General features: G+C 39.3%; 6 protein-coding genes across 6 annotated transcripts; 2 read left to right on the top strand and 4 right to left on the bottom strand.

The window, feature by feature from the left end:
• On the bottom strand, positions 2,450-3,700 carry LOC104701761 (heavy metal-associated isoprenylated plant protein 20-like). The gene is made up of 3 exons (XM_010417499.2): positions 3,362-3,700; positions 3,032-3,107; positions 2,450-2,921 (listed from the first exon to the last, which is right to left on the bottom strand). Exons 1-3 carry the CDS (start codon positions 3,494-3,496, stop codon positions 2,623-2,625), a joined length of 510 nt encoding a protein of 169 aa, XP_010415801.1. The 5' UTR covers positions 3,497-3,700; the 3' UTR covers positions 2,450-2,622.
• Positions 10,031-11,838, bottom strand: LOC104701762 (pentatricopeptide repeat-containing protein At1g71060, mitochondrial-like). The gene has a single exon (XM_010417500.2). The coding sequence runs from the start codon at positions 11,810-11,812 to the stop codon at positions 10,289-10,291; it is 1,524 nt and encodes a 507-aa protein (XP_010415802.1). The 5' UTR covers positions 11,813-11,838; the 3' UTR covers positions 10,031-10,288.
• On the bottom strand, positions 11,856-14,198 carry LOC104701763 (beta-glucuronosyltransferase GlcAT14A). The gene is made up of 4 exons (XM_010417501.2): positions 13,353-14,198; positions 12,943-13,018; positions 12,738-12,853; positions 11,856-12,634 (listed from the first exon to the last, which is right to left on the bottom strand). Exons 1-4 carry the CDS (start codon positions 13,831-13,833, stop codon positions 12,120-12,122), a joined length of 1,188 nt encoding a protein of 395 aa, XP_010415803.1. The 5' UTR covers positions 13,834-14,198; the 3' UTR covers positions 11,856-12,119.
• LOC104701764 (ELL-associated factor 2-like) lies at positions 14,466-16,444 on the bottom strand. The gene is made up of 4 exons (XM_010417502.2): positions 16,103-16,444; positions 15,657-16,006; positions 15,497-15,539; positions 14,466-15,096 (listed from the first exon to the last, which is right to left on the bottom strand). Exons 1-4 carry the CDS (start codon positions 16,218-16,220, stop codon positions 14,630-14,632), a joined length of 978 nt encoding a protein of 325 aa, XP_010415804.1. The 5' UTR covers positions 16,221-16,444; the 3' UTR covers positions 14,466-14,629.
• On the top strand, positions 16,718-18,615 carry LOC104701765 (protein PIN-LIKES 2-like). The gene has a single exon (XM_010417503.2). It carries the CDS (start codon positions 17,127-17,129, stop codon positions 18,513-18,515), a length of 1,389 nt encoding a protein of 462 aa, XP_010415805.1. The 5' UTR covers positions 16,718-17,126; the 3' UTR covers positions 18,516-18,615.
• On the top strand, positions 20,119-21,267 carry LOC104701766 (probable ribose-5-phosphate isomerase 1). Its single transcript, XM_010417504.2, has one exon. It carries the CDS (start codon positions 20,240-20,242, stop codon positions 21,044-21,046), a length of 807 nt encoding a protein of 268 aa, XP_010415806.1. The 5' UTR covers positions 20,119-20,239; the 3' UTR covers positions 21,047-21,267.

Raw genomic sequence — 26,515 nt, forward strand, 5'->3', positions numbered from 1 at the left:
ATGAGCCGTTGCCCCTGAGTCTGTGACCCATTCTCTGCCAGTAGCGTCAGACACATGAAGAGTGTTAAAGGCTTGAGGCAAATCCCCACCTTGATAGTTGTTATTGAAACGGTTGTAACATTTGGCTGCTGTGTGTCCAATCTTTCCACAGATTTGACATGTAGGACGCTCTCCATTGTTGTTAGGAGCAGATTGATGTTGAGAGAAGCCACGTCCTCGAGTTGAGTAGCCTCCATGACCGTTGTTGTGACCTCTGCCACGACCTCGAAAGCCTCCTCTATTGTAGCCGCCGTAGTCAGACGTCTGAGTGTGAAAGGCAACGTGAGGGGAGATGGTATCGGAGGTCTCATAGGAACGAAGCTTCGAATCGAAGCTGTCAACTTCAGAGACCACCTCAGTAAACGTTGGTGGAGAGAGTTTGCCAAGAGAACTCTGAATCACCGTCGTGATAGGGTCGTAGTCACGACCTAAGCCGTTCAAAAACTGGAATATCTTCATAGACTCGTCAATGGGCTTGCCAATGGAACTCAGGGCATCACAAATCGACACAAACTCGCGACAATAAGCAGCAAGAGTCTTGTCCTTCTTTTCCAAATCCCACATAGTACGACGTAAAGAGAATTCCCTAGTGATACTACTCTTGTTGAAGTTTTCAGCTAAGGACATCCAAACTTCTCTAGAGGTAGTGAGAGTGTGGACATACCCGAGTACTTCCTCTGAGAGCGTACCAAAGATCCAGGAGCAGATAAGTTGGTATGTGCAGAACCAGGATTCAAAACGAGCATTAGGCACTTTTGTGGTTGTATCACCGGTGCGAGTGGAGATGAAACGCGGCGGAGCTGTGACGGCACCATTCACAAAGCCGATGAGTTTCTGACACGACAGCAGAGATTCAAATTGCGTCTTCCAGAGAAGATAGTTTGTGTTGTTGAGTTTTATTGTAACAGTGCTTGAGACATGGATGTTGTCTGGAGAAGGGTAGGAATAGGCCATTGAAACACCTGTTAAGGTTACAATGGCTCTGATACCATGAAGAGAATTTTGAATACTTTGCTATTATGAACTTTATTCTTCTTATACAATCCAAATGGAGGCACAAGGCTATATATAGGACTTATAGAACAATCTAGGGTTCTCTAGGGTTTTCCTATCTTTGTCCTATTAGACAGCTGGTTTCAACCTTGGTCATCACATAACGTTAGAAGTGTTTTGAATCGGTTCCCTTGTGGTTGCAGCTGTTGCTTTCTTCTAACGTCATTTGCAGGTAAAGAGATGTTTGTTTTTTTCTGTAATTGAGTTGTTGGACTTTCTTGATGTTGGGCCTTTCCTTGGATTGGTGTTGGGCCTGACTTTGGTTCTTTGCTAACAAACTAGGGTACTTAAATGTCATCTCATCCTAGGCAGCACCATAATAATAAAATATTTTGAATTCTAATTAATCTTCATGGGACTTTATTTAAGATCGCTCATTCTAAGGATTGAACTGGTGTTTGTTTTTTCGTGAGGTATTTTACTATTCCCAACTGGTTAGTTTGTTATGACATAGCAATAAACTATTTTTACGTTTTTGGTACGGACTAGTAAGTTTATGATACACATCAAGTTGTCAACAACAAAAATATATTACAGCCTGACTATAAAGATTGGATATGTCATATGTGCATGGTGCTACAAATTGATTCGAAGAATAATATATTACATTGCTGATTCATCCGGGAATGTAACAAACATACTAAAAATAGTAATAAAGAAGAAAAACAAAAACAAACAAACAAAACTGTGTAATAAAGTGTTTTTTTAACAAAATTTCTAATTTCATTTAACAAAAGACTTGTCTCGTAACCGGTGGTCGGAAAGATTTGCTACCGTTACACTCCAAGTCCAGGACGATTACGGTACTCACGTGTCATTTTTTAACAAAGCTATGGGAGTATATGTTGACAAACAAACAAAAAAAGCTATGAGAATATACAAATATCTTGTATTAGTTTATTACAAATTGTCGAGTTACCCAACTACATCGTCAGCAACATATCTACTTTGTTGGAGGAACCATTTATATATTTCCGAAGAAATCTAGTTAATTGCTGAAGTTGGATCTTCGACGTGTCAGATAATACGTAGTAGAAGATAAAAGTTGGATATTGTATTCTGTGATGAATGATAATAGTTAGCATATTGTATGGGTTTCAGTTGTAGCAGGGATTACTACAAAACCGAGTCACACAATACACTTTTCTGACCAGTTTGCCTCCACAAAACCAATTAAACTCAAACGTACATAGCTTCTTAATTTCTAGTATAAATCCTACCCGAATAAACCGCTTATTTCGTTATTTTATTTTATGGGAAATTTTACTAAAAACTAATAAATTTTAATATTCAATAATATATTTTACACATTCGTAAAATAAATAAAAATAATCCGAAAATATATAAAACACATTGATTACACATATACCACTAAATTATTTTGAAAATGTTACACAAGTGAAATGACTGGTTTGGTTCTTCCCCTACGTAGGTACATACACATACCAAAAAAAAAGAAAAAAAAAAAGAAAGCCAAATTGTTTGAGACAACGTTACGTGCGGTGGATACTCATATAATTTATTATTTTATTACATAACGGTGCAAGCGTTGGGATTCTCGTCGCTATATATTGATATGAAGTTCTCGTCTGGAGCTCCCGGCAAAGGCTGCAACTGGGACTGCTCAGACTTCCTAACAAAACCGACCGGAGCTTTTTTGTCGTAAGTTCCGACTGCGTATGGATATGCAACCATGTTGTATGGAACGTACGGCCATATCTCGGCCTTTTTACCTGTCCTCTCGACTCTCTTTAAGACCTTCTTCGGTTCCACATACCCACTCACCGTCACTTTGTGTATCTTTCTGTTCACCTCCACCGATTTCGCCCCTGAATTTTTTTGAAAAATGGGTTGTTAGTACACATGAAAGTATAGTGAGGTTTTAAGAAAAAAATATTAAAGAATTTACAAAGAAAGACTACGAGCTTGAGATTCGAACCTTTCATGGAGGAAACCGCGTTCTTGACTCTGCGTTCGCAGCCATCACAGTCCATTTTCACCTTTATATTCACCGTCTGCCACACACAAAAAAAAAAGTTCATTAGCAATACGAAGAATTGATTAGGTCCTATATAAATGGATGAAAACATACTTTTTGAGATTTATTTGGATCTTTAGTTTTTGTTTTTCTTAAGTTTTATGGAAAATAAAATTTAAGCTTGTATACAAGAAAAACACTAAAAACTCATTAATCAAAAGACTAAGAAGCAATAAGAAGTTCAGAAGCAGTTTGAGTATATAGCAAAACGAAGTCGTTGTAAATATAAACCTGCATGACTTTACGCTTCCTCCTTCTGGTGACTTGGAAGTAGTCGGAGATATAATCGGAGAGAGAATCAAGAGCTCCCATGTCTAAGTATGTACTCTCACCAAAAGACGACCAAAGTTGTAGATAGATATGCATATATTATGGACACGACTCGATCATATTTATAGAAAGTATATGGTGACTTAATGAACAATTGTTATGCCGAGAATTTAGTACAATTAAATGTGTTTAATATTCATAAAAGTGTAATCAGAGAGATGTATATGTGGCCCTCTAATGATGTGATCCTCCAAATACACACGGTGGACAACGATGCCAATTTTTGAGTTACTTCACACGACTCGGACCTATTTATAATTTGTTACAAAATAATAATATTTTGTATTAATTAATTAAACAGAAGGCTGTAGTTAAAATCTTTTCTAAAAGAGATAATTCTTCTTTACTTAACAATGTCCGATGGGCCGATAATAATAAAACAATGTCACGGGATTAGAGGTTCATCATCCCCAACACCTGATTCACCTCACAATTCACATGCGTCAAAGTTAATGCGTTGGTAATGGCAATTATGGTTGTGTCGATTCTTCTTTTACCATCTAAGCTTTTCTTGTGGTTGTGTTTAAAATAAGGGTCTATAATAGATCACACAACTTAGTTTATGATTATTAATTTTGTATGCCTATAGATAGCTATATGATGTCGGTCTGTATATATACATATATATATAGTAAAGAGATTTGTAGAAGTGATGTTTTATTACATTGAGAGGATCTGTATTTATATAAGGGATAGGAGCTAGAGTATCACATTACAATGAATGTTAATATATACGACTATTTATAATTACAACCTTAACATACTCAATCATATCGTAAATCAAGATATCCTCAATACACCCCTTCAAGATGGAGGTACTCTTGTAACTCCAATCTTGTTCGAGAAATCTGTGAAAGCAGCACGAGACAACGGCTTTGTCATGGGATCCGCAAGCTGATCATGTGTCGAGATGTGAACAACACCGAGACTGCCTGACTGAACCTGGTTGCGTATAAAATGGTAATCCAACGCTAAATGCTTCATTCGAGAATGGAAAACGAGATTAGCACATAGATATGTTGCCCCAACATGGTCACAATATATCACCGGCGCCCGTGTGAGTTGAATACCAAGCTCAGCCAACAAGGATGTTATCCATATGAGCTTCGATGATGTGTTAGCAACCGAGCGATACTCTGCTTCAGTCGAGGATCTGGCCACACCACGTTGCTTCTTTGAAGACCACGATATAGGGTGTTGTCCAAGATACACAATATAGCCATTTGTAGAGGTGTAGTCATCCTTATCACCTGTCCAATCCGCATCCGAATAAGCATGGAGAGAATTGTTGTTACCTTTGCGCAGAAAGATGCCATGTGAAATCGTGTCGGCTAAGTAACGGAGTAAACGTTTCACCGCTTGCCAATGAGTAGTAGTAGGGGCATGCATATACTGAGAGAGTCGATTTACAGCGTAAGAGAGATCAGGTCGAGTAAATGACAAGTATTGCAGACTCCCCACAACACCTCGATAACGGTGAGCCGGAGTTGAGTGTAAGCTTCGGGAAGGTGGCCATTGGCGTTGTCACTGGCTTGGAGTTGAGCATGTTGGTGCGTGTCAATAGATCAAGAATATATTTGCGTTGACTTAAATGAAGACCCGTTGGCACACGCTTCGCCTCAATACCAAGAAAGTAATGTTACTCCTCATGATCCTTGACTGAAAACCTTGTTGCCAATGCATCGAGTGTATCACGTAACAACCGCATATCATTTCCCGTGACCAATATATCATCCACATAGATAAGCATGTAAATAACCGATTGACCTTTCCTTAAGATAAAAAGTGACGTATCAGAGACAGAATTATGAAAACCAACACTGACCAAATAATTCTTCAACTCAATATACCAAGCCCGCGGTGCTTGTTTGAGACCATAGAGTGCTTTCCGGAGACGACATACATGGTTTGGTTTATCTTTGTCTACAAAACCTGGTGGCTGGACCATATAAACCTCATCAGTTAACGTACCTTGTAGGAATGCGTTATTAACATCTAACTGTCGAATCGACCAAGAACGATCCACCGCAACTCCAAGGACAGCACGAATGGTGGTGGATTTGATCACCGGGCTGAAAGTCTTCGCATAGTCAATGCCGGGACGTTGATTGTAACCCTTTGCAACGAGACGCGCCTTGTATCGATTTAAGGACCCATCGGCATTGTGTTTCTTCGTGAATATCCAATGACAGCCAATATTTGTTTTTGTTGGAGGTGGAGGAGGAACTAGATCCCAAGAGCGCTGAACGACCTGAGCATTAAACTTCGTTCCCATCGCGTTACGCCATCGCTTATCTTGGAGGGCCTGAATGACAGTGCGTGGCTCAGGATCATCACCGGTTGTTAATGTTGCAGCGTATAAATATTTGGGATTGGGTTTGGTAATTCCTGCTTTGGCACGTGTGGACATCGAGTGATTGTTGGCGGGGATGATGGGTGAAGGGAGTGATTGTAGTGGAGGTGGAGAAGCGGAAGGAGACGAAGAAGAGGTGGAAGAGATCGAGTCACGGGAGTCGGGTTCGTGTTGTGAAGGAGTCGAATTTGTGGTGTGAGTTTGGGCCGAGTGATTTGGAGTAGGGCTTTGTGTTGGTGGGTTTTCTGAATTGATGGGAGGAGAATTTGTGGATTGGGTTTGGGGAGACTGGGCCGAGGTTTGAGGCCCATTTTCTTGTGGAGCAGTGGGCTCAGAATTTGAGGAGGAAGAAGAAGAAGAAGTTTGAGTCGGAGACGATACCTGAGAGTTTGTCGAAGAGGATGGCGGCATCGGTATCGGTGAGTCAGGCTGGTGAAGGGTCAGCGACGGAGGAACCAGAGGCGAGACTCGAAGAGTTGTATGAGTGGACGAGTGAACAACCGTGTCGGGCGCGTGAGTGGCGGTGACGGAGACTCCCAATGGAGGAACAGAGAATGGGAATCGCTGCTCATCAAATTGTACATGTCGGGAGGTGTACACACGACCAGTTGGTTTATGCAGACATAGATATGCACTCTGAGAAGTGGAATAACCCAGAAAGACACACTCCATGGATCGATCTTCAAGCTTATGGTGAGTGTAGGGGCGCAGCCATGGATAGCAAGAACAACCGAAGATTCGAAGCTTGTTATAGTTAGGAGCCTGGCCAAAAAGTTTTTGGTATGGTGATTGGAGATCAAGAACCGGTGTAGGCATTCTGTTGATCAAATAAATTGCAGCCGCAAAACCATATGGCCAGTAGGTCTTCGGAACAGAGGCATGAGACATGAGAGCGAGACCAGTTTCAACAATGTGACGATGTTTCCTCTCTGAGATCCCATTGTGTTCGGGAGTGTGCGGTGGAGAGGTTAGATGAGAGATGCCATGAGTGGAGAAGAATTCACGCAAAGCAATAAACTCACCTCCATTATCAGAATAGAAGGTACCGATTTTTGCCTGGAAACGATTCTCTACCAGATTCTTGAAGGCAATGAATGTTGGTTTAACTTGTGATTTTTGTTTGAGGGGATATAGCCAAGAGTATCGAGTATAGTGATCAACAAGGAGAAGATAGTATTCGTAATGATCAAGGGAGGGAATCGGAGAACTCCAAACATCAGAGTATATATATTCAAGAGGGCGAGAAGAGGTGATTGTGGACTGAGAAAAAGGTATTTTATGACTTTTATTGATCAAACAATCAGAACAGGACATAAGCTTGTGAGATTGTTCAGAAACGGGAAGAGAAAAACTGGAAATAATTTTGTTTAAAATAGTAGAGGAGGGGTGTCCCAAACGGAAGTGCCAAGAGGAATGAGTAGCCTTTGATGAAGACGCAGCAACCATAGCCACAGCTTGAGACGGTGAGAGAGGCCACTCATACAACTCGTTTTTAGTCTTGCCGTGGAGTAACGGGACCCCCGTGTTGAGATCCTTCACCTGAAATGAAGCAGGAAAGAATTCCACAGAAACACGATTAGCATTGCAAAGACGATACACCGAGATGAGATTCTTGTGTATATTAGGAACATAGAGAACTCGTTGTAAATTTAAAGAGCGAGTAGGGGTAGGTAAGGAAGTGAAACCAGTTTGCATAATCGGAAGAGTGGAACCATCAGCAATGATCACATCATCTCCACCATTGTACGGCTGGTGAAGTGAGAGGTTGTCGAGGTCCGAAGTGATATGGTGGGTGACACCACTATCAACGACCCAAGGTGAGCGAACCACCATATTCGCACGAGGCTGCCAGGCAGACTGTTGCTGGAAAGCGTGAAGCTGATTACAGCGTTTTGCGCTGTGTCCGTGGACACCACAAATCTGACATCGCCCAAGGTAAGGTTTGGCCCCACGAGAGTCAGAGCGTGTCATGTCCGGTGACGATTGCCACGAGCCGGAAGTGTGAGCAGTACCGTTCCTTGGCTTGGTGTGATGACGAGAGGTCATGGACGAAGAGCGGTGTTGGACAGCGTTGGCCGTGATGGGGACAGGAGCAGGGGCAGCAGATAGAAGCTTTGCTTCAAAGTTGAGGAGCCGTTCATGGACTTCAGTTATGGAAGGAGGAGTATCCCTTCCTTCAATCTGATCCACAACCTGACGATAGTCGGATGAAAGGCCTTCTAAGATCAGATCAATCTGATCTTCATGCTCAACGGTTTACCAAGGATGGCAAGTTGGTCAAGACGTGTGACAACACCTTGAAGATACACATCAATAGTCTTGTCATCTTTCTTCCAGTGTTTGAGTTGCGTCTTAAGTTGACGGATGTGACCACGACTTGGTTTAGCATAAGTGGAGGACAGGGTTGTCCAAACTTCAGCAAACGTAGTGGCATGGGAGACAATCGATTGGAGAGGAGTGGAAATGGCACCAATGAGAGAACTATAGATAAGTCGACCTTGGCGTTTCCAGATCGTGTACGCTGGGTTCACCGTGAGATCATCACCGGTGGTGAGCGTGACAGGAGGAGCAACGACGGAGCCATCAAGATAACCGGCCAGGTCATAGCCATCAAGCAAGGCGTGGACCTGAAGACTCCACATGAGGTAGTTGACGGCGGTGAGTTTGGTGACGCCGGTCATGCTGATGGAGATGAGAGTTTGGTTGTTGGTGACATTGACGGCTTCAGTAACTGTAGGAGGAGAGGTGTTGTTAGAGGAAGACATGGTAATGAACCTCGAAGAAGAAAAACAAAAAGGAAAGAAGAGTGTTTTTTTTTTCGTAAAAGAAAAAGCTTTTAGAGACCGTAATGCTCTGATACCATAAAGAGATTTGTAGAAGTGATGTTTTATTAGATTGAGAGAATGTGTATTTATACAAGGGATAGGAGCTAGAGTATCACATTACAATGAATGCTAATATATACGACTATCTATAGTTACAACCTTAACGTACTCAATCATATCGTAAATCATATCATCAATCATTGATATGATTGATATCAAGATATCCTCAATATATAGTGTATGGCATAATTCATAAGTATAATCGTGTATTGAAAAGTGAAAACGACACGAGCCTTTCTAATTAGTTAACTATTTTGTTACTTCGGAATTTGTGGACACGACCGGATGAATGATAGTAATAGGGTTTTATAGATAAACTACACAATCACACATTCAATTATTATGATTTTAGGTAAGAAATAGTGAAAGGAAATAGTAATTTCAAAAAAATAGAAAGGAATGTAGCAATATAAAGGGGCAATGATTCGATGAGAAAAATATAGGGTCTGTGGGGGTCCGATTTTACGAAGTAGACAACTCAATCATACTATTTATGAAGTCTATATGTAGTTTGAAATACTAAAAGTCATAAGCCCCTCCACATATTTTTATTATTATTTGTCTTAATATTTTTTATTTTGTTCTTTATACTTTCCACCCTATAAACTTCGTTGGCATTTTCTTCTCTTACACCCCAATTATCATATTCTTACACCCCAATTATACATTTTTTTTATCCCAAAAAGTATATTACAAATTTACATATGGATTAAGCTAACGTAAATGGTTTACCATTAAAATGTAGCTAAAGAGGGGGTTAATTACTGATATAAAGTTAAGTAGAGGGTTGCATTGAAATAGTCATTGACAGACAAAATCTCAAGATTAAAATAAATCGTTAGCTATTATATAGCACGCAGTAGCATTTAGCATTGCCTCACTTTTGAATTAAAGGTTACTAATCAGGGAAATTACATAAGCATTGATCAAAGCCCGCTAATGCATGTCCACATCCTCCATTTAGGCATTTAAATATAAAGATATAAATAACAACAACAACTGTGTTTAACTATCTACTGTTTGTGAAAAGGAAAAAAATCGTTATAGCCCAATCAATTACTTTGACCCATTCTTGTTAGTATAATAACATGGACTTGTCATCTGTCATAACTTGATTCATACACCAAAACATCTCATTCTCTGGTAGTGAATTTTCAATATGGTGACTATTGTGACTACATCATGTACAGGTAAAATACTTTTTGCTATGTATCTAGATTTAACCAACGAATGGTCTGTTGACATGTGTATAGCTTTACAGAGCCGCTCCTGCTAAACCAACGTTTACAATTTAACATAGTGTAGAAGAGAAGACGTTGTAAAAAAACTACATAACATAACAGAGATACATTATCTAGTAACAACAGTTTATGACCGTGTTGATTTCCAACAACCAACAATCATCTGATTACGGTTCCTACAGCTGTGTCCGTGCAGTCTTGCTCGGGGAGAAAACAAACAATCTTTTACTACTTAGATCGCTAAATTTAGGATAAATCTCATAGATCATAATAATTCAATAGTCCAAAGATAAACCAAATGTAGTACAAGAGATAAGCAAGAAGAGAAATCTAACCATTAAATCCCATTTCAGCCAACAAGTTGTGTTTTCCTCAGCCTACCCATCTTCACAGCCAAATCCACAACTTTATCTTTACGGCCTTCATCCAGAAGCGTTTGTTTAAGACGGCTAAACATTTGTCCCGGTGGCCTGATACCCATATCCAACATCTCATTGAAATACTCACAAGCTTCGTCTAACTTATTCTCATGGCACATAGCTGTGATCAAACTCGAGAACATATGCATTCCCGGAAGAACACCTTTTCCTTTCATCTCATCCCAAATTTTAATCGCCATATCCAATCTCTCTTCGTTGCAGAACATCCTCACCATGATCTCATAAGTACTCACAGTCGGTTCACAACTCATCTTCTTGTAAACTTCATAGGCTTCTTTGGTCCGCTGCTTTCGAGTCAAATGATGAAGAATTATATCATAAGTTCGAGCATTTGGACCAATCCCTTTCAACCTCATCTCTTCCACGGTTTTGAATGCATCTTCCATTCGCTGTGACCAGCAATAAGCTCCAACTAGTGCATTGTAAGTAGGAGCTTCAAGGGGAAACCCTGAACTCTTTGATCTCTCGAAAAACTCAAGAGCATCATTCAACTTCCTCTCAGAGCCAAGCCCATTGATCAAACTACAAAAAATGTGAGGACTTGGCTTACAATTCCTCTGTTCCATCTCATTGAAAAACCTAACAGCTTCATCATACTTCTTTGCCTTGCAATGCGCATTGATAATGATACCGTAAGTAACAACGTCAGGTTCAAAACCTTCATCTCTCATCTCTCCATAAACCTCATTAACTCTCAAAAGATTCAACTCCTGACCCCAACCTTCAAGTAAAATAGTATACGACTTAATATCAGGCTCAAACCTTTTCTTTTTAATTTTATCGAACACCTTCTGTGCATCCCCAACGTTTCTAGATTTGCTCAAAGTATCAAGCATTCGATTGAAATCACTTGATTCCATCTTAAACCCATACTCTTCCATCTTATGAAACGCATTTATAGCTTCTTTAACCTTCCTAGCTCTAGCGTAACGTCTAGAGATTAACGCAAACGTGTCTTTACTCAGAAGCTTCCTCTGTTTCATATCGTCTACTAAAGACCAAATTAGTTTGAATTGTTTGATCTTACCTAATGATTCGATCAATGCGTTGTAGCTCGAAGTAGTGTGCTTGAAACCCTTTTGATTCTCTGCCCATTTGAATACAGACAAAGCTAATACCCCAGCGTTGCTCAGCTTCTTCAGCACTTCTTCGATCAGTCCCGACGAAAGCTTAACAGAAGCTTCGTTCAGTAAAACTTCAACGCTTGAATCAGAGAATTTGGTCAGAGTCTTGCAGATTTTATCGGCGTCTTGTGAAACATCATCAGGGGTTTCAACAGAAGAGGCGTGAATTGATCCGTAAAGCGTCAAGTTTGAAGCTTTATGAATCGATGCGAGACTCAAGCTCGGTGACGAAGAAGAAGAGTTTCTTAAGAAGTAGACACGGCGAGAGAGATTCACTCCAGCGAAGTGGAAGAAACGAGAGAAGACCATTTAGGGGAAAAAGTTTAGATTTTTACTTAAAACCCTAAAGAAATAATCGAATTTGGTCGAGTACCATCAATATAAAGATACAACAGAGGAACATAACAAAAGTTCTCTCTAAGTGGCTTTGACAAAGGAATTACAAAATCTGGGAAAAGAGAAAAAGGTCTCTCCTTTAATCTCTTCTCCTCGTATAGATACAGTAGCCACTGTGATCTTGTTGTTGCCCAAAGAATAAAGCTTACAGAGAGTGAAAACAATGTAATCTCGTGTCGTGTGTCCTATAAATGACTCCAAAAGTCCGAACCTTTTCTCTTCACTTGCATTGGTTGGATTGTGAATTCAAATCATCAAGAAAATTCGTTATTGTTTCGTCTAGCTTCTTAGCTTGAGGTCCAGCTTTAACAATGTTGACTTCATCCCATTCCGAGCAAGGATCTGTCCACCAGCTACTGTGGCTCGAGCACCAAGCGCCAGGTGTGACTCGGTAACGTCCGCGTTTTAGTATCTCTCTATCGACCATGTCGAGTACTGGATCGTCTTTCTTGAACTGCCGGGCGAAAGCCGCTCCGCTTTGAGCCATTTGATCGAAATCAGAGACGCTGAGGAAATGTGGTTCCATCTTTGGTGGACTGTCCCATATCATGTACCGTAAGTCCCCGTTGACTGTCGTGTTACTGAACTCTGGCGCGTTGCAGATCACGGTGTGGAAGTAGCATTCTTCAGAGAGGATGACGTTGTTAAAATACATGAGGAGGGTTCTTGGTAAATTGTCCCAACCGAAGATGCAGTATTCTAGGAAAGATCTGCTTAGTACAATCCAAGGAGATCCTGCAGTGATATCACAAACCAGCAAACACAATTTGGTTTAGAATGAAACTTGTATACATACAAGGAACTTAGCCCATAACTAGTATTATTATTAGCTATTTGCCTGTAAAGACTTTGAATGCATCTGGTGTTGGTCGTTTCTCGGTAGCTGTGAAAAGCTGAGTTCTTCTAGCTAAGTAAAGTGCTGGATCAACAACAATAGGCTTGATTCTCTGTGATCTACAAAAAGATTCATTATCATCATCATCATCATCCCCACCAAGGAACAGATATAATAAAAAACACTGCAAGAGACTGGCTTTACTTACTCTTTCCAAGCAAGGTCACTAGTGTGATCAATGAAATTGAGGCTTCTGTTCACCGAGGCGAACACATGAGACAAGTCTGAGAGAGGAAAAAATGTTCCATTAGAAATCCAGGTCAGATGAAGACAAAAACAGAAGCAGTGGAGCAATAAAGTTGTAAAGCAGATAAATTTTGCCATAAAGAGATCAGTATCATCAATGAAAGTGATTACATTTCCACTTTATTTCCAGAAAAGTATAAAATAGATCATGAACACTGCAATAAGCCATCAGAGACCAAACATAACAAGCTCAAAGATTGGTAAAAACAAAGATCTGGAGCGCAAATGAATCACAGACAAACCCAAGACTCCTACTCCAATTAAAGCAAATTGTCAACTTTTAGATAAAAATAGAAATATTTTATAACATACCATCTTGAGTAATGAGAGGATAATCCAAGGCACTAAGCTCAATAAACCAATTCCAAGTACGATCAAGCTTAAGAAGAATAGAAACAGCGTGAAGAGTAGCAGCAGTCTTAGAAGCACCATTATCAGACAAACGATCAACTTTCCCCAAAACATCAACATTCCCAAAGGCATTGACAGCAGGCACAGATTTCAAATCAGAGAGAAGAGCTAGCCTCTCAGCATCAGTAGCTTCAGCACCGAGATGGAGAAGGTACCGGTTCCTAGGATGATAAACCGCGAGCAATAACCTAAAGATCCGGTCATTATCACCACGACCACCGGTTATGTAATAAGCAAAAGCAGGTGGGTAATGAGGTCCGTGACGGATTGATGAAGGGAATGGTTTAGAAGTGAAAGCAGAGATTGAGTAGAGTAACAGAAGGAACACTGAGAGGAACACTACAGAGAAGAGAGTGAAAAGCCATTTCTTTTCAGCCCCCATTGTTGTTTTGTTTGCTTTTTTTTTAAAACTTCCCTTCTTCCTCCTTAATCACACCTTCAAATCCGGCTCCGATTGAGCATATACGCGGATTCACAGATCAAATCTGTGAGAGTTTATAGCTCATATATGGATCTTTTATAATAAGGAAGATGAGATCTCGGGAAGAGTGAGATCGAACATAGATTGAGACTGGGATCAGACTTAACGAGATCTCAAGAATCAGAGAGGGAAGAGAGAGAGTGAGAATAAAAGTTTAGGGTTTGAGAGACGTAACAAAAAAAAAAAGATTTGGACTTCGGAGGTATCTGAAGAAGACAACGATTCTTTCTCAGGTACAAATTTCGATCTTCCGACTTAACCCAACAAGTCGGTTGGGAAATAAACTCCATTGTTAACAGTAATTGCCATCTCTCTTACACCACTCGAACGTTTAGCGCGTCTCTTCCACGCTCCTAGATGAAGATGTAAGCGTGATCTTCACGTGGTTGCTAAAGAGAGTGAGAATAAAGGTTAAGAGAGGTGTGTTAGAGTGGTTAACCAGTCGAGGTTAGAGATTTACTTTACTAATTAATTTTAATTAAAGACTAGACAGTGTTGGACAAGGACAACTTTAATACTACTACACAAGATTCTGCCTGAAATAGTAACTGGACCATATCTATGATTTATATTTTGCTACTTCATAATTTTTTTACCCTTTTATCTTTCAAAACAAAATTATTCAGACAGCAAGTCTTAAATATGGAAATATTGTTTGATACCAAAGTTGTTGGAGCTGTTGTTGTTTTTTTTTTTGTTACACAGAGTTGACTTCATCTTCATCGTCACTACCTCCACTTCCACGGCTACTGCTTCCGCTGCTACTCTGGCCGCCACTGCCGCTTCCGCTGCTTACACTTTTGCTACGACCATCGCTGTCACTTCCGCTGCTGCTTCCACTGCTACTGCTTGAGCTTGAGGTTTGACCCTTTTGTTCCTGGTTCACTTGTGCTCTAAGTGCTTCTGCTGCGTTAAGACCCTTTTCTCCTTCACCGCCACTATCATCATCTACGTCTGCAATCTCTTCTTCCGTGATGCTAAGCTGCTTGTTTAAGTTTTCCACATATTCTCCACCGTCAGCATTCTCTTTCTCTGCATTGTCGTTCTCTGGAGTGAATGAGCCGAATATTTCTACAAAATCAATCTCGCGATGCTCATCTCCATCATCGTTCTTGTCCTCCACTGGAGAGATAGCGGATACGTTTCCAGCTACGGCAGGTTCAACTGCAACCACTTTTTGTGTTAGATATTAAAGCTGCTACAATAGTTCTTACTTTTTTATATGTAAACTTGAATCAAAAGTCTAAAGTCTAATATTCCTGCCTAGACTCCATTGATTAAGCAGTCATAGCGGTAATGAGAAACGCACAATCAGGAATGACAGAAAGATCCGACTAATAAAAGTTACTTTGTAAGGCACTTCAGTTTCTAACTAGCAACCTAACTCAACCAACCAGATGTATATGCCAAACTGAGGCTGGTTGAGATAGAGACTAAGTTTGTCTTCTTTTAAGGCTAAGTTTTGTTCAATTTATGAAGTGTATTCTAGATTCCTACGATCCGGTTAAAGAAGAAACTCGAAATGCTAAATCATATGAGAATATTGCTGCAATAAACTGCTAACCTGAGTTCTCTGACTTGCCAATTTCGATTCTTTCCACCTCAACCTGCAGAGGTTACAGAAAATAAAAATTAAAACCAGTAGTAGCAACATTTTATACCAAGCATTCAATAAATCCATAACTTGAACACAATCAAATAGGATCAAAGACAAGTAAACTCACAGCTACATCTGGACGCAAACTTCTATTCACTTGCGGAGATCTAGCAGCACGACCAACAGGAGATAACCGATGCTCGACAGACGCAGCAGCCTGAGAAGCCGCAGCAGATTCACCAGGTGTCCTAACATGACGCAGCTGCTTCACAGCCCGATGCATTCTCTCCAAACGAAACTTCTCCCCATCAAAAAACAAAACCGCATCGTTTTCTTTGTAATCCTCACTGCTACCTTCAAACGTCACCTTGGGTCTACCAGGTTGGTTATTCTGAAACGCAACTGAAACTCTGTTATCCTTCTTCTTGTGCAAAGTCCCTGACCTGTTCTTGTCAATTGAAGCAGGCTTGAATTCATCTGCAATTACAAAAATAAAAGATCAAATCTTTCCTACAGAAATATCATTCAGATAACTAAATTGAACATCTTAATCGCAAAATTGGGGAAACTCACATCGCAAAGTGCAGAACTTATGAGATGAATCATCTTTGGCAGAGGAACCCAAGACAAGATCATACCATTGATCTGTCTTCGGAGCGGTACTAGGCTCATCACTGGAGTGATTCGACATCTTTCGGAGGACTGAATCGATCAACGATTTTTTATCAAGGCGAATCCATCATCATCAAGAAGACGAAGATCGAAAAAGCAACTCGATCGCGAAATCCGAAACAGCGGAGGACCCAGTCAGAAGTGTCGTCTCGCTTCTGCTGCTGTTCACGTTGGGTTTTTGCTGATTTTAGGGCAAGAGAAGTTTCGAATCCGGGGATCAGAAAATTTTGGATCCGATACCCGCCGGTATATGCTTTTTATTCTTCTTAACCAGTTATATACGAACGCGTGTCAGTATCTCTGCTATTGGGTTCCACGTGGACCTGTCTGGTTTGTGGCAGCTATTTTATTCCCCACGTGAGTACTCAAGCCAAGCGTTCCCTTTTCTTCCGTGTTTTAATAAGTACCGCGGTACGATCATACAGTCCGGATTTAAACATTCAAACCGGAGATAACCGATTATCAAACAGCAATGGAGGATAATGGCTCAAGTATTGGGCTTCGTTTTTTTTTTTTGTCTTGTGTTGTCGCTAGCCCAGTGACTCATCTTCGACACAGAGGTTTTATCTTCTTCTCTCTTCTTCCGATGTGATAAAGAAAATAAAATATCCAAATCAAGAAGACAAGAAGAAACTTCAAGAAACAACATTATTGCAATCATATGGTGCATCTATCTGTTCTAGCAATCTTGTCGTCTTCCTCAGTGACATGTTCCATGTGAAGAAGCTCCAGATGTACTTATGTCGTATGATTTAACCCTTCCTAAACATCTTCTTGAATCTTGATTGTGGTCTATTCAAATTTGTTCTTGATTCAAAATCGTCACTACTGTATCTCAACATTTTCTTGGGTTTTAGTTTAATCCCAAGTTTGGTCATCTTCTTCTGTTTTTTTTTTCAATCGTTGACTTCAGAGTGAGATCAAGATGACAGGTTTCTCCAGTGAATTATCATCTGGGGGAAATGTTGATACTAGGGCTATGGATATTCTCAGTGGTATTGTGCCTTTGATGAAGCTTATCTGTTTAACCGTAATAGGTCTGCTTCTTGCGCATCCCAAGACTCAATTAGTCCCTAGAGCCACGTTTAGGCTATTGAGCAAGCTTGTGTTTGCTTTGTTCTTGCCTTGTTTGATCTTTACTGAGCTTGGTGAAAGCATTACCTTAGATAACATTGTTCGTTGGTGGTTTATACCGGTCAATGTGTTACTCAGTGCGGTCATAGGGTCTTTCATAGGATACTTGGTTGTCCTTATATGTCGGCCTCCTCCAGAGTTTACTAGGTTTACTATAGTTATGACTGCTTTTGGAAATACTGGGAATCTTTTGTTGGCTATTGTTAGCTCGGTGTGTCACACAAAGAGCAACCCTTTTGGACCGAGTTGCCACTCGAGAGGGGTTTCATATGTATCGTTTGCGCAATGGGTTGCTGTGATACTTGTGTATACTGTTGTGTATCACATGATGGAACCGCCTTTGGAGTATTATGAGGTTGTTGATGAAGAAGGGGTTGAAATAGAGGAGATCAATGTCGAGAATCATGATGTTAGTAGGCCTCTTCTAGTGGAAGCTGAATGGCCAGGGATTGAGGAAAACGAGACAGAACACTGTAAGACCCCTTTCATTGCCAGGGTGTACAACAGCATATCTAGTGTCTCCCAGGCTTCTTTGCCTGAAATTCATCTCGGGGGAGAAACGGGTGGCGAGAGTCCCAGCCCGAGGTCTCTTCAGTGTTTGGCTGAGCCGAGAGTAATGAGGAGAATAAGAGTCGTGGCTGAACAGACTCCAGTCAAACACATACTCCAACCTCCAACAATCGCATCCCTATTAGCGATCATCATCGGATCAGTGCCTCAGCTGAAGAGTGTTGTCTTTGGTTACGATGCTCCACTTTCTTTCATCACAGATAGTTTGAATATAATGGCGAGCGCGATGGTTCCATCTGTGATGCTTGTCCTTGGTGGTATGCTCTCTGAAGGACCGAAAGAATCAACTCTTGGGTTACGTACTACGATAGGGATAACTGTTGCAAGACTCCTGGTGCTTCCTATAGTGGGAATAGGGGTTGTAATGTCAGCTGATAAACTCGGTCTCATATCCTCAGCAGATCCGATGTTCAAGTTTGTGCTTCTTTTGCAGTATTCGACTCCGAGTGCCATTTTACTTGGAGCCATCGCGAGTCTAAGGGGTTACGCGGTGAGAGAGGCCTCGGCGCTTCTATTTTGGCAGCACATCTTTGCTCTGTTGTCTCTTACGTTCTATATTGTCATCTTCTTCAAACTCACCGTTGATAACACTATCCAAGGTATGCCATAACCAAAGTAGAAAAAAACAGAATAATTCAACCCTGTTTGTAAGAATGTAATGTTATCAAATACATTGTGTGTTGGTGAATAATAAACTCGTTTTGATGATTGTCTGATAAATTCAATGTTTAAGAAGTTTTTTGGTACCAAAAATGGCATGAACCGTGCACTTGTGTGATCATAATTCCTGGCGTAAATCATCATCTATAAATTAGAGCATCATCGTATTCACATGGTTTTAGTCTATTAGATGAGATATGCATACACGGAACAGTGACATTTGTTAATAGTATACTATAAATGTAAGAACGAAAGAAATCAAAAGATACGGACCGTCATCATATCTAATGGTGGGGAAAGGCTGCTGTCGAGAGAGATGCTCATGGTGGGATTGGAATATGCGTGCACCTTAAAGGAAAACGTGTTATTTTCTTGGAATGTGAATCTCATAGTACTAGTACTCCCTCAGTATTCTCAGTATTAGAAATGATGATTTTCTAAGAATTTTACAAAGATTAAGAAAATAATCAATGTTTAGTCATAAATATATTTTTATTTATAATAATATATATTTTTTAATTATTAACCAATAGTAATTTATCAAAAATTTAAATTATCAATTAATGAATCTTGAAATCTACAATTTCATATCATTAATTAATAAAAACATACCGAAAATTAATCTTTGTGATACAAGATTTATTTCTAAAACATCATCTATTCTAATACAGAAGGAGTATTATTTTAACAAGATCCGATTAAAATATGTGATTTCAAGATAATTACCTTAACCATAGCTAATTAACATGTGTAAAATCAAATTCAAATACTTAAGATTAGGCTTGGGCATAAAATCCGAATCCGAAAATCCAAACCGAATCCAAACCAAAAAAATCGGATAAAAACCGAACCGATATTGAGGAAATAACCGATCGGTTTTTGTTTTCATTATTTTTGGATATCGGATTAAATCCGATCCGAACCGATATCCAATAGATATTCGAATATAACCGAAAATATAAGAAACAACTTTATAAAGATAGATGTATACGTAAATATATACGATATATATGTATCGTTGATATAGATATACACACCTAACTATATACAATATACACAAATCGTAGATATACTCCTATATCTACGTCATTGTTTACTTTGGTTTTTATTTTTTATTATTGACACGGTCTTATGTTTCATTTTGGATGTTCAGTACGTCGCACTTTTATGTATTGGTATAATTTTATGTTAGTTTGAACTTTAAACTTTTTATTAATTTCATTTCTATTTTTTTCAAATACTTGGTTAGTATGGTTTTTTGGATACAATCAGATTAAAAGATATCCGAATAAAACCTTATCCAATAAATTTGGTTTAATTTTGGTTATCGACAATATATCCGAACCGATCCGAAATTTGAATTATCCAAACCGAAACCGATCCGAATTTTTTAAATATCCGAATGGATATTAAAGCTGATATCCAAAAAATCCAAAATCCGAAATATCCGAACCGAATCTGATCCGATATCCGAACGCCCAGGCCTACTTAAGATATCTTTTTACACATGTTAATTAGCTATAAATTTAGACTAACCTATTTAAAATGGTCTTACTACTTGTCTAATAAGTAATAAGAACCGTCAAATACGAATACGATTCTTCTTTTTAAGAGTCTTTATAAGAGTCTCACAGATTTGTGCATTCGAATCACACAAACCAAGTAGTGTACAAAATGGGTTCTGCGTTCGATCCCAATGTCACGACCACCGAGGAACCCGCCATCGTCGACTCGCCGCCGCTCTCAAACCTCACGCAAGAAGAACTCAAGAGAATCGCCGGATACAAGGCCGTCGAATTCGTCGAATCTGGAATGGTCATCGGTCTCGGGACTGGCTCGACCGCTAAATACGCCGTGGCTCGTATCAGCGAGCTTCTCCGGGAAGGAAAACTAAAGGATATAATCGGAATCCCTACTTCAACCACAACTCACCAGCAGGCGGTGTCGCTGGGGATTCCGTTATCCGATCTAGATTCGCACCCAGTCGTAGATCTATCAATCGACGGCGCCGACGAAGTCGATCCTGCTCTGAATCTGGTGAAAGGACGCGGCGGATCGCTTTTGAGGGAGAAGATGATTGAAGGAGCGTCTAAAAAGTTCGTTGTGATTGTCGACGAATCGAAGCTTGTCAAGTACATCGGAGGAAGCGGACTCGCCGTACCGGTGGAGGTTGTTCCGTTCTGCTGCGATTTCACAAGGGGGAAACTCGAGGAGCTTTTTAAGGAAGCGGGATGTAAAGCGAAGCTTAGGATGAAGAAGAGCGGATCTAACGGCGGCGGAGATGCGGCGCCGGCTGTGACGGATAATGGGAATTACGTCGTGGATTTGTATTTGGAGAGAGATATCGGAGATTTAGAGGCGGCGAGTAAGGAGATACTGAGGTTTCCCGGAGTAGTGGAGCATGGGATGTTTCTGGGGATGGCGACTACGTTGATCGTCGCCGGAAAATTCGGTGTTACCGTCAAGGATAGGTTTGGGTAAAAGGGTCATTTTCGAAAATTAGGGTTTATGGTTTGATTTTGGTTTTTTGATTCTCTCTTTGGTTCTGTAAACGGTAAACCCTTTTCTCTCCTATTGGCTTAGAACTTTGACTCATTTTTTTTTTTGTAGAACTTTGACCTTTTGTGTACTGTTTAGTGTTTACTACAAACGTTGCCCCGGACGGCCGGACCTTATAATATTTACAAAATTACCTCGGAACTTTTTTCATTCTACAAAAAGAGCTAGAAGCTGTTACGATTTTATAAAAAATGTCCCGGAACTTCTTCTGTATACAAAATGACCAATAAAAGCTCTATAGATTAACAAGATAATTTGTTAGAAATATTTTTTTTATATATTTTTTTTTGGGAAAAATGTCATTTAAATTATAAATTTTTAAATTTTGACCATTTAAACCATGAATTTTGTTGTAGGCCATTTAAAACATCAACTTTTGTTGATTAGCTTTTTTAAACATGAAGTTTTGTTGACCAAGCCAGAAAAGACATGACGTGAAATTCAATAGTTGACCAGTTAACAAACGTTACTATGCCGTTAACCACTCTGTTGCTAACAAAACGACGTCGTTTTGATGGAAGTTTTAGTTCGAAAAAATGTCATTTAAACCATGAACTTTTAAATAAAGGTCATTTAAACCATGAACTTATAAATGTGTATCATTTAAAGCATGATCTTTCAAATTTCTGTCATATAAACCGTGAACTTGCCCTCGGCGTTCGGTGAAAACTAGACAACCTGAAAATTTTGGTTATCGAAGCAAACCAAAAAAAGAAAGCCTAACCGTTCGGCGCAATTGATTTGGATAATCGGATTTTGGTTCAGTTCGGTAATCGGACCGATTGGTTTATTAGAAACCGCAGAAGTATATAAACCTAATCGGTTAAACCATTTAACCCTAGTTTAGTTTCTCTCTTCTTTCTTCGACTCTGCCTCAGGATGCGATTCTGAAAAAGAGAAAGAAGAACATCAATTCATCCTTCTTTTTCGATCTTTGTCATGTATTTTGTGTCTTTTTGTATTTGTATTGAGTCTTTTTCATTTATTAGGACACTACACTAAAGTTTGAAGGATTGACTAGAGTTTGAAGTATTGATCACATTTTTCATATATTATGGTTTAAATGACATAAATTTGAAAGTTCATGGTTTAAATGACATACATTTACAAGTTCATGGTTTAAATGACATTTTCCGAATTAAAACTTCCATTAAAACGATGTCGTTTTGTCAGTAACGGAGTGATTAACGGCATAATAACATCTGTTAATAAGTCAATTATCGGATTTCACATCATGTCTTTTTTTGTTTGGTCAACGAAACTTCATGTTTAAAAAAGCTAGTTAACAAAAGTTGATATTTTAAATGGCCTACAACAAAGTTCATGGTTTAAATGGCCAAAATTTGAAAGTCCATGGTTTAAATAACATTTTTCCCATTCTTTTTTAGATTTTCTTTTAACATTTTTAATTTTGCTCTCTTTTACACAATTACAATATGTTAAATTAATTTATTTTTTTTTTCGGTTTGGGTTCTCTGTTTTACATTTAGGATATAGTGTTTAGGTGATAGGGTTAATATTTGAGGTTTAGGATTTAGAATTTAGTTATTTATATATTAAGAAGAGTTTTTTTTTGAAAATAGACACCATAAAAGGGTATTTTTGAAAAGTGACATGGAAAAAGATGTATTTTTGAAGATCTTCCAATAAATCAAGTTCAGTACCACAAAATTTTAAATTATAATAAAATATTAATTTATGAAGAGATTTTTAAATTTTCATTATTTTAAACATTTTTATTAAAATAAAATACTATTATATTCATATTTTTATAGAATTTCCTTAATATATAATTTCAGCTATCATAATTTATATGTTAATAGTTACTAGATTATCAAGGTGAAAATGATAAATGTTTAGAAGTTTACAGTTTAAAATAAATTGTTGTTACTATCTTTCATGATGAAATCCAAAAAGATATTGCAATATTTTTAGAAACAACTATCGTGTCTAAGACGTTACATAATGTTTGAATGCAATGTGAGAAAACAACACAAAAAGTATTTGATGCAATGACAAAGATTATAGATGAGCTCCAATAAGAATACAATTTCAAGAATACGCAAACATTAATAGAATCATATTTTACTAAAAGAAAATTATACTATTATTATTAATTTAAGATATTTATGAGAGCATATTTTTATATAAAATTTCAAAAAAAGTATATCTTATTATTTTATCAAATTTTGTCGTTTTTTATACCATTATAACTCGAGACCGAAAAAAATATTAATTTATAGCAAGTATTAATTTTTAGAGGTTATAATGTATAATTATTTTCTAGAACTCCCCTACATTTGATGTATTTGTATAATGTCCCGAAAGTTTTAATATTTACCGACTCTGGCCCAAAATGTTGAGTTTGTGTCAATTTGTAAAAGTATCCACATCTTAAGTTCCAGTTCTCCCAACTAATATAATATTGTTATCGAGTCATTCTAATCGCAAAATAGTCAAGACAATTTCTTGGTAAAATCCGGGTTATAAATCATATTATTTGGAAAAAGAAAAATGCTTCCCTTTATTGGGCTTAGGAACTTCTGGGTGTACTAGAGTCTTTTATCCTATAAGCCAAAATATCTAGTTGGACAAACACGTTTACTTTACTCGTTTTCCACCTGATTAATTTCTTTTCTGTCCATTTTGGAATCTCAATCCTCTCCCAAACTGTTTCCTCAAGAACACAAAATATCTTCAGTTTCTGGATTATGATCGAGCTTCTTGCTTTCAAGTAGTTCTGATTGTCGTTCTCTTATAATGTCTTTTTCGATGGAGACACTGATCAAAGCTATGTCTGTAACGCCCCCAAACCGTACTATGACCACCAAGGCCATTGCACAGCCCCGGGACGCTACTTTGGAAATGTTCGCCAATGGTCCAGCCGGGTGCAAGAACAAATCAGGCCCTTCGGCCGGTCCTTTGGTGAGGTTCCCGACCACACGACACGTCCTTAAGGCTTTCCAACCTTACAGACACGCCGTGCGTTGAGCCGGCTCGGACAAAGTCTATATCAGTACAACTCGTTCGATTAGAGAAAATCCGATTCATTGATACTTAAAAGAGTTTACTACAAACGGTACACAAAAGGTTCACAAGGCCTAACGCCAAAGTTTGGGTCGCAATACAACATACTTGAATTTTTACAGTAGACACAAAATAAAAACTATTCCGGAGTCCTATCGTTCACCACGCCCTCTAGTTCCCTCTAGGGTTACCTGCAACACAAATATTTATCGTAAGTAATCTAAGATTACTTAGTGAGCTCAGGGTTCCTGTAAAGAATTAAACCATAATCCCAATCCCCATCAACAACAACAACAACATGCAAGCATAAACAACAACATGCGAACATATACAATCGCCATGCAAGCAACAATAACTAGCATGCAAGCGAGTTAAACATTTGATAAGCAAGCGCACAATACACAACAGTCAGAGATAACATGCGGAAGCTAACAAGCCAAGCAAGATTGTTCTACAAGCAATCGCAACTACAAACAACAACAAACAACAACATGCAACGATTTAACTTGAACTAAAACAAACGTTTTAAAAAGTTTTATTCTATTGGGCCCGACATGCATCCTTTTCCCTTAACCCCTCATGAATCTCCGAATCACAACCACTAAGGCATGCGATCGGATAACACTCAAAGCCACACCGTCGTGTAGTCAGCCTCGGCCAGGGTAGCGAGCCCAGTAACCCCCGAGCTCTTCGTAACCAACCCTACACACACACGAACATGGGTTGCATGTCGCGGCTGTATGTGGTACGGAATGGGAAGGATAGCAATACCAAATCTTACAACGTTTAGCCGGAATTTCTCGCGGACTAAAACGCCTTAAGACTTCACCGAACTTGATACTTGAGTTTATATGGTTTTTAAGCTCATAATTTTACAAGTATCTTAACTAGTTATCACCCTTGTCACTAGAACATTTCGATCTAGTAACCGGTGTAACCTCACCGCGCATGCATTTAAACAAGAAAAATACCAAAGAAATTTCAAGTAAATGCAACTAAATGCTTCATGCAAACCGTGCACTAGATGGATGTCTTTAATTCCCCATCTAAGCTGGCAAAGTATGTGCTTGAACTCACAGTAAACCGTCGATGATCAGTCTCCCTCGACGCTGCTTCTCTCGTGGCACACTCGGATCTTCTTCTTCGGTTAGAATCGATTTCCTTGTCGATTTAACCTAGGCCGATTGTCGATAGTCTTAGCTTGCTCCTTCTCTTCTTCTTTCGGCGGCAACTCCCTTCTTCTCTCTCGCTCACTTTCTCTCTCAAATTTTCTCTCCTTACCCCCTTGATGACTTGTGCGAAAATGAGAGAGATGAGAGCTTATTTATAGAGGACTTAGGCGGTGGAGGCAGCCAATGCATGTGGAGCGCTCTCTCNTAAAGAATTAAACCATAATCCCAATCCCCATCAACAACAACAACAACATGCAAGCATAAACAACAACATGCGAACATATACAATCGCCATGCAAGCAACAATAACTAGCATGCAAGCGAGTTAAACATTTGATAAGCAAGCGCACAATACACAACAGTCAGAGATAACATGCGGAAGCTAACAAGCCAAGCAAGATTGTTCTACAAGCAATCGCAACTACAAACAACAACAAACAACAACATGCAACGATTTAACTTGAACTAAAACAAACGTTTTAAAAAGTTTTATTCTATTGGGCCCGACATGCATCCTTTTCCCTTAACCCCTCATGAATCTCCGAATCACAACCACTAAGGCATGCGATCGGATAACACTCAAAGCCACACCGTCGTGTAGTCAGCCTCGGCCAGGGTAGCGAGCCCAGTAACCCCCGAGCTCTTCGTAACCAACCCTACACACACACGAACATGGGTTGCATGTCGCGGCTGTATGTGGTACGGAATGGGAAGGATAGCAATACCAAATCTTACAACGTTTAGCCGGAATTTCTCGCGGACTAAAACGCCTTAAGACTTCACCGAACTTGATACTTGAGTTTATATGGTTTTTAAGCTCATAATTTTACAAGTATCTTAACTAGTTATCACCCTTGTCACTAGAACATTTCGATCTAGTAACCGGTGTAACCTCACCGCGCATGCATTTAAACAAGAAAAATACCAAAGAAATTTCAAGTAAATGCAACTAAATGCTTCATGCAAACCGTGCACTAGATGGATGTCTTTAATTCCCCATCTAAGCTGGCAAAGTATGTGCTTGAACTCACAGTAAACCGTCGATGATCAGTCTCCCTCGACGCTGCTTCTCTCGTGGCACACTCGGATCTTCTTCTTCGGTTAGAATCGATTTCCTTGTCGATTTAACCTAGGCCGATTGTCGATAGTCTTAGCTTGCTCCTTCTCTTCTTCTTTCGGCGGCAACTCCCTT

The sequence above is a fragment of the Camelina sativa genome, chromosome 7 (genome assembly GCF_000633955.1).
Source record: "Camelina sativa cultivar DH55 chromosome 7, Cs, whole genome shotgun sequence".
Taxonomy (NCBI): domain Eukaryota; kingdom Viridiplantae; phylum Streptophyta; class Magnoliopsida; order Brassicales; family Brassicaceae; genus Camelina; species Camelina sativa.

What these genes read in the sequence shown, in the direction of transcription:
- LOC104701764 (XM_010417502.2), bottom strand. Translation starts at nt 16,220, where the DNA reads ATGTCGAATCACTCCAGTGATGAGCCTAGTACCGCTCCGAAGACAGAT. An exon ending in TAAGTTCTGCACTTTGCGAT is followed by an intron (nt 16,007 to 16,102) that starts GTGAGTTTCCCC and finishes TTGTAATTGCAG; the next exon opens with ATGAATTCAAGCCTGCTTCA. An exon ending in GTTTGCGTCCAGATGTAGCT is followed by an intron (nt 15,540 to 15,656) that starts GTGAGTTTACTT and finishes TAACCTCTGCAG; the next exon opens with GTTGAGGTGGAAAGAATCGA.
- LOC104701762 (XM_010417500.2), bottom strand. Translation starts at nt 11,812, where the DNA reads ATGGTCTTCTCTCGTTTCTTCCACTTCGCTGGAGTGAATCTCTCTCGC.
- LOC104701765 (XM_010417503.2), top strand. Translation starts at nt 17,127, where the DNA reads ATGACAGGTTTCTCCAGTGAATTATCATCTGGGGGAAATGTTGATACT.
- LOC104701761 (XM_010417499.2), bottom strand. Translation starts at nt 3,496, where the DNA reads ATGCATATCTATCTACAACTTTGGTCGTCTTTTGGTGAGAGTACATAC. An exon ending in GGAAGCGTAAAGTCATGCAG is followed by an intron (nt 3,108 to 3,361) that starts GTTTATATTTAC and finishes TGTGTGTGGCAG; the next exon opens with ACGGTGAATATAAAGGTGAA. An exon ending in CGCGGTTTCCTCCATGAAAG is followed by an intron (nt 2,922 to 3,031) that starts GTTCGAATCTCA and finishes AAAAAAATTCAG; the next exon opens with GGGCGAAATCGGTGGAGGTG.
- LOC104701763 (XM_010417501.2), bottom strand. Translation starts at nt 13,833, where the DNA reads ATGGGGGCTGAAAAGAAATGGCTTTTCACTCTCTTCTCTGTAGTGTTC. An exon ending in TCCTCTCATTACTCAAGATG is followed by an intron (nt 13,019 to 13,352) that starts GTATGTTATAAA and finishes TTCCTCTCTCAG; the next exon opens with ACTTGTCTCATGTGTTCGCC. An exon ending in TGCATTCAAAGTCTTTACAG is followed by an intron (nt 12,635 to 12,737) that starts GCAAATAGCTAA and finishes ATATCACTGCAG; the next exon opens with GATCTCCTTGGATTGTACTA.
- LOC104701766 (XM_010417504.2), top strand. Translation starts at nt 20,240, where the DNA reads ATGGGTTCTGCGTTCGATCCCAATGTCACGACCACCGAGGAACCCGCC.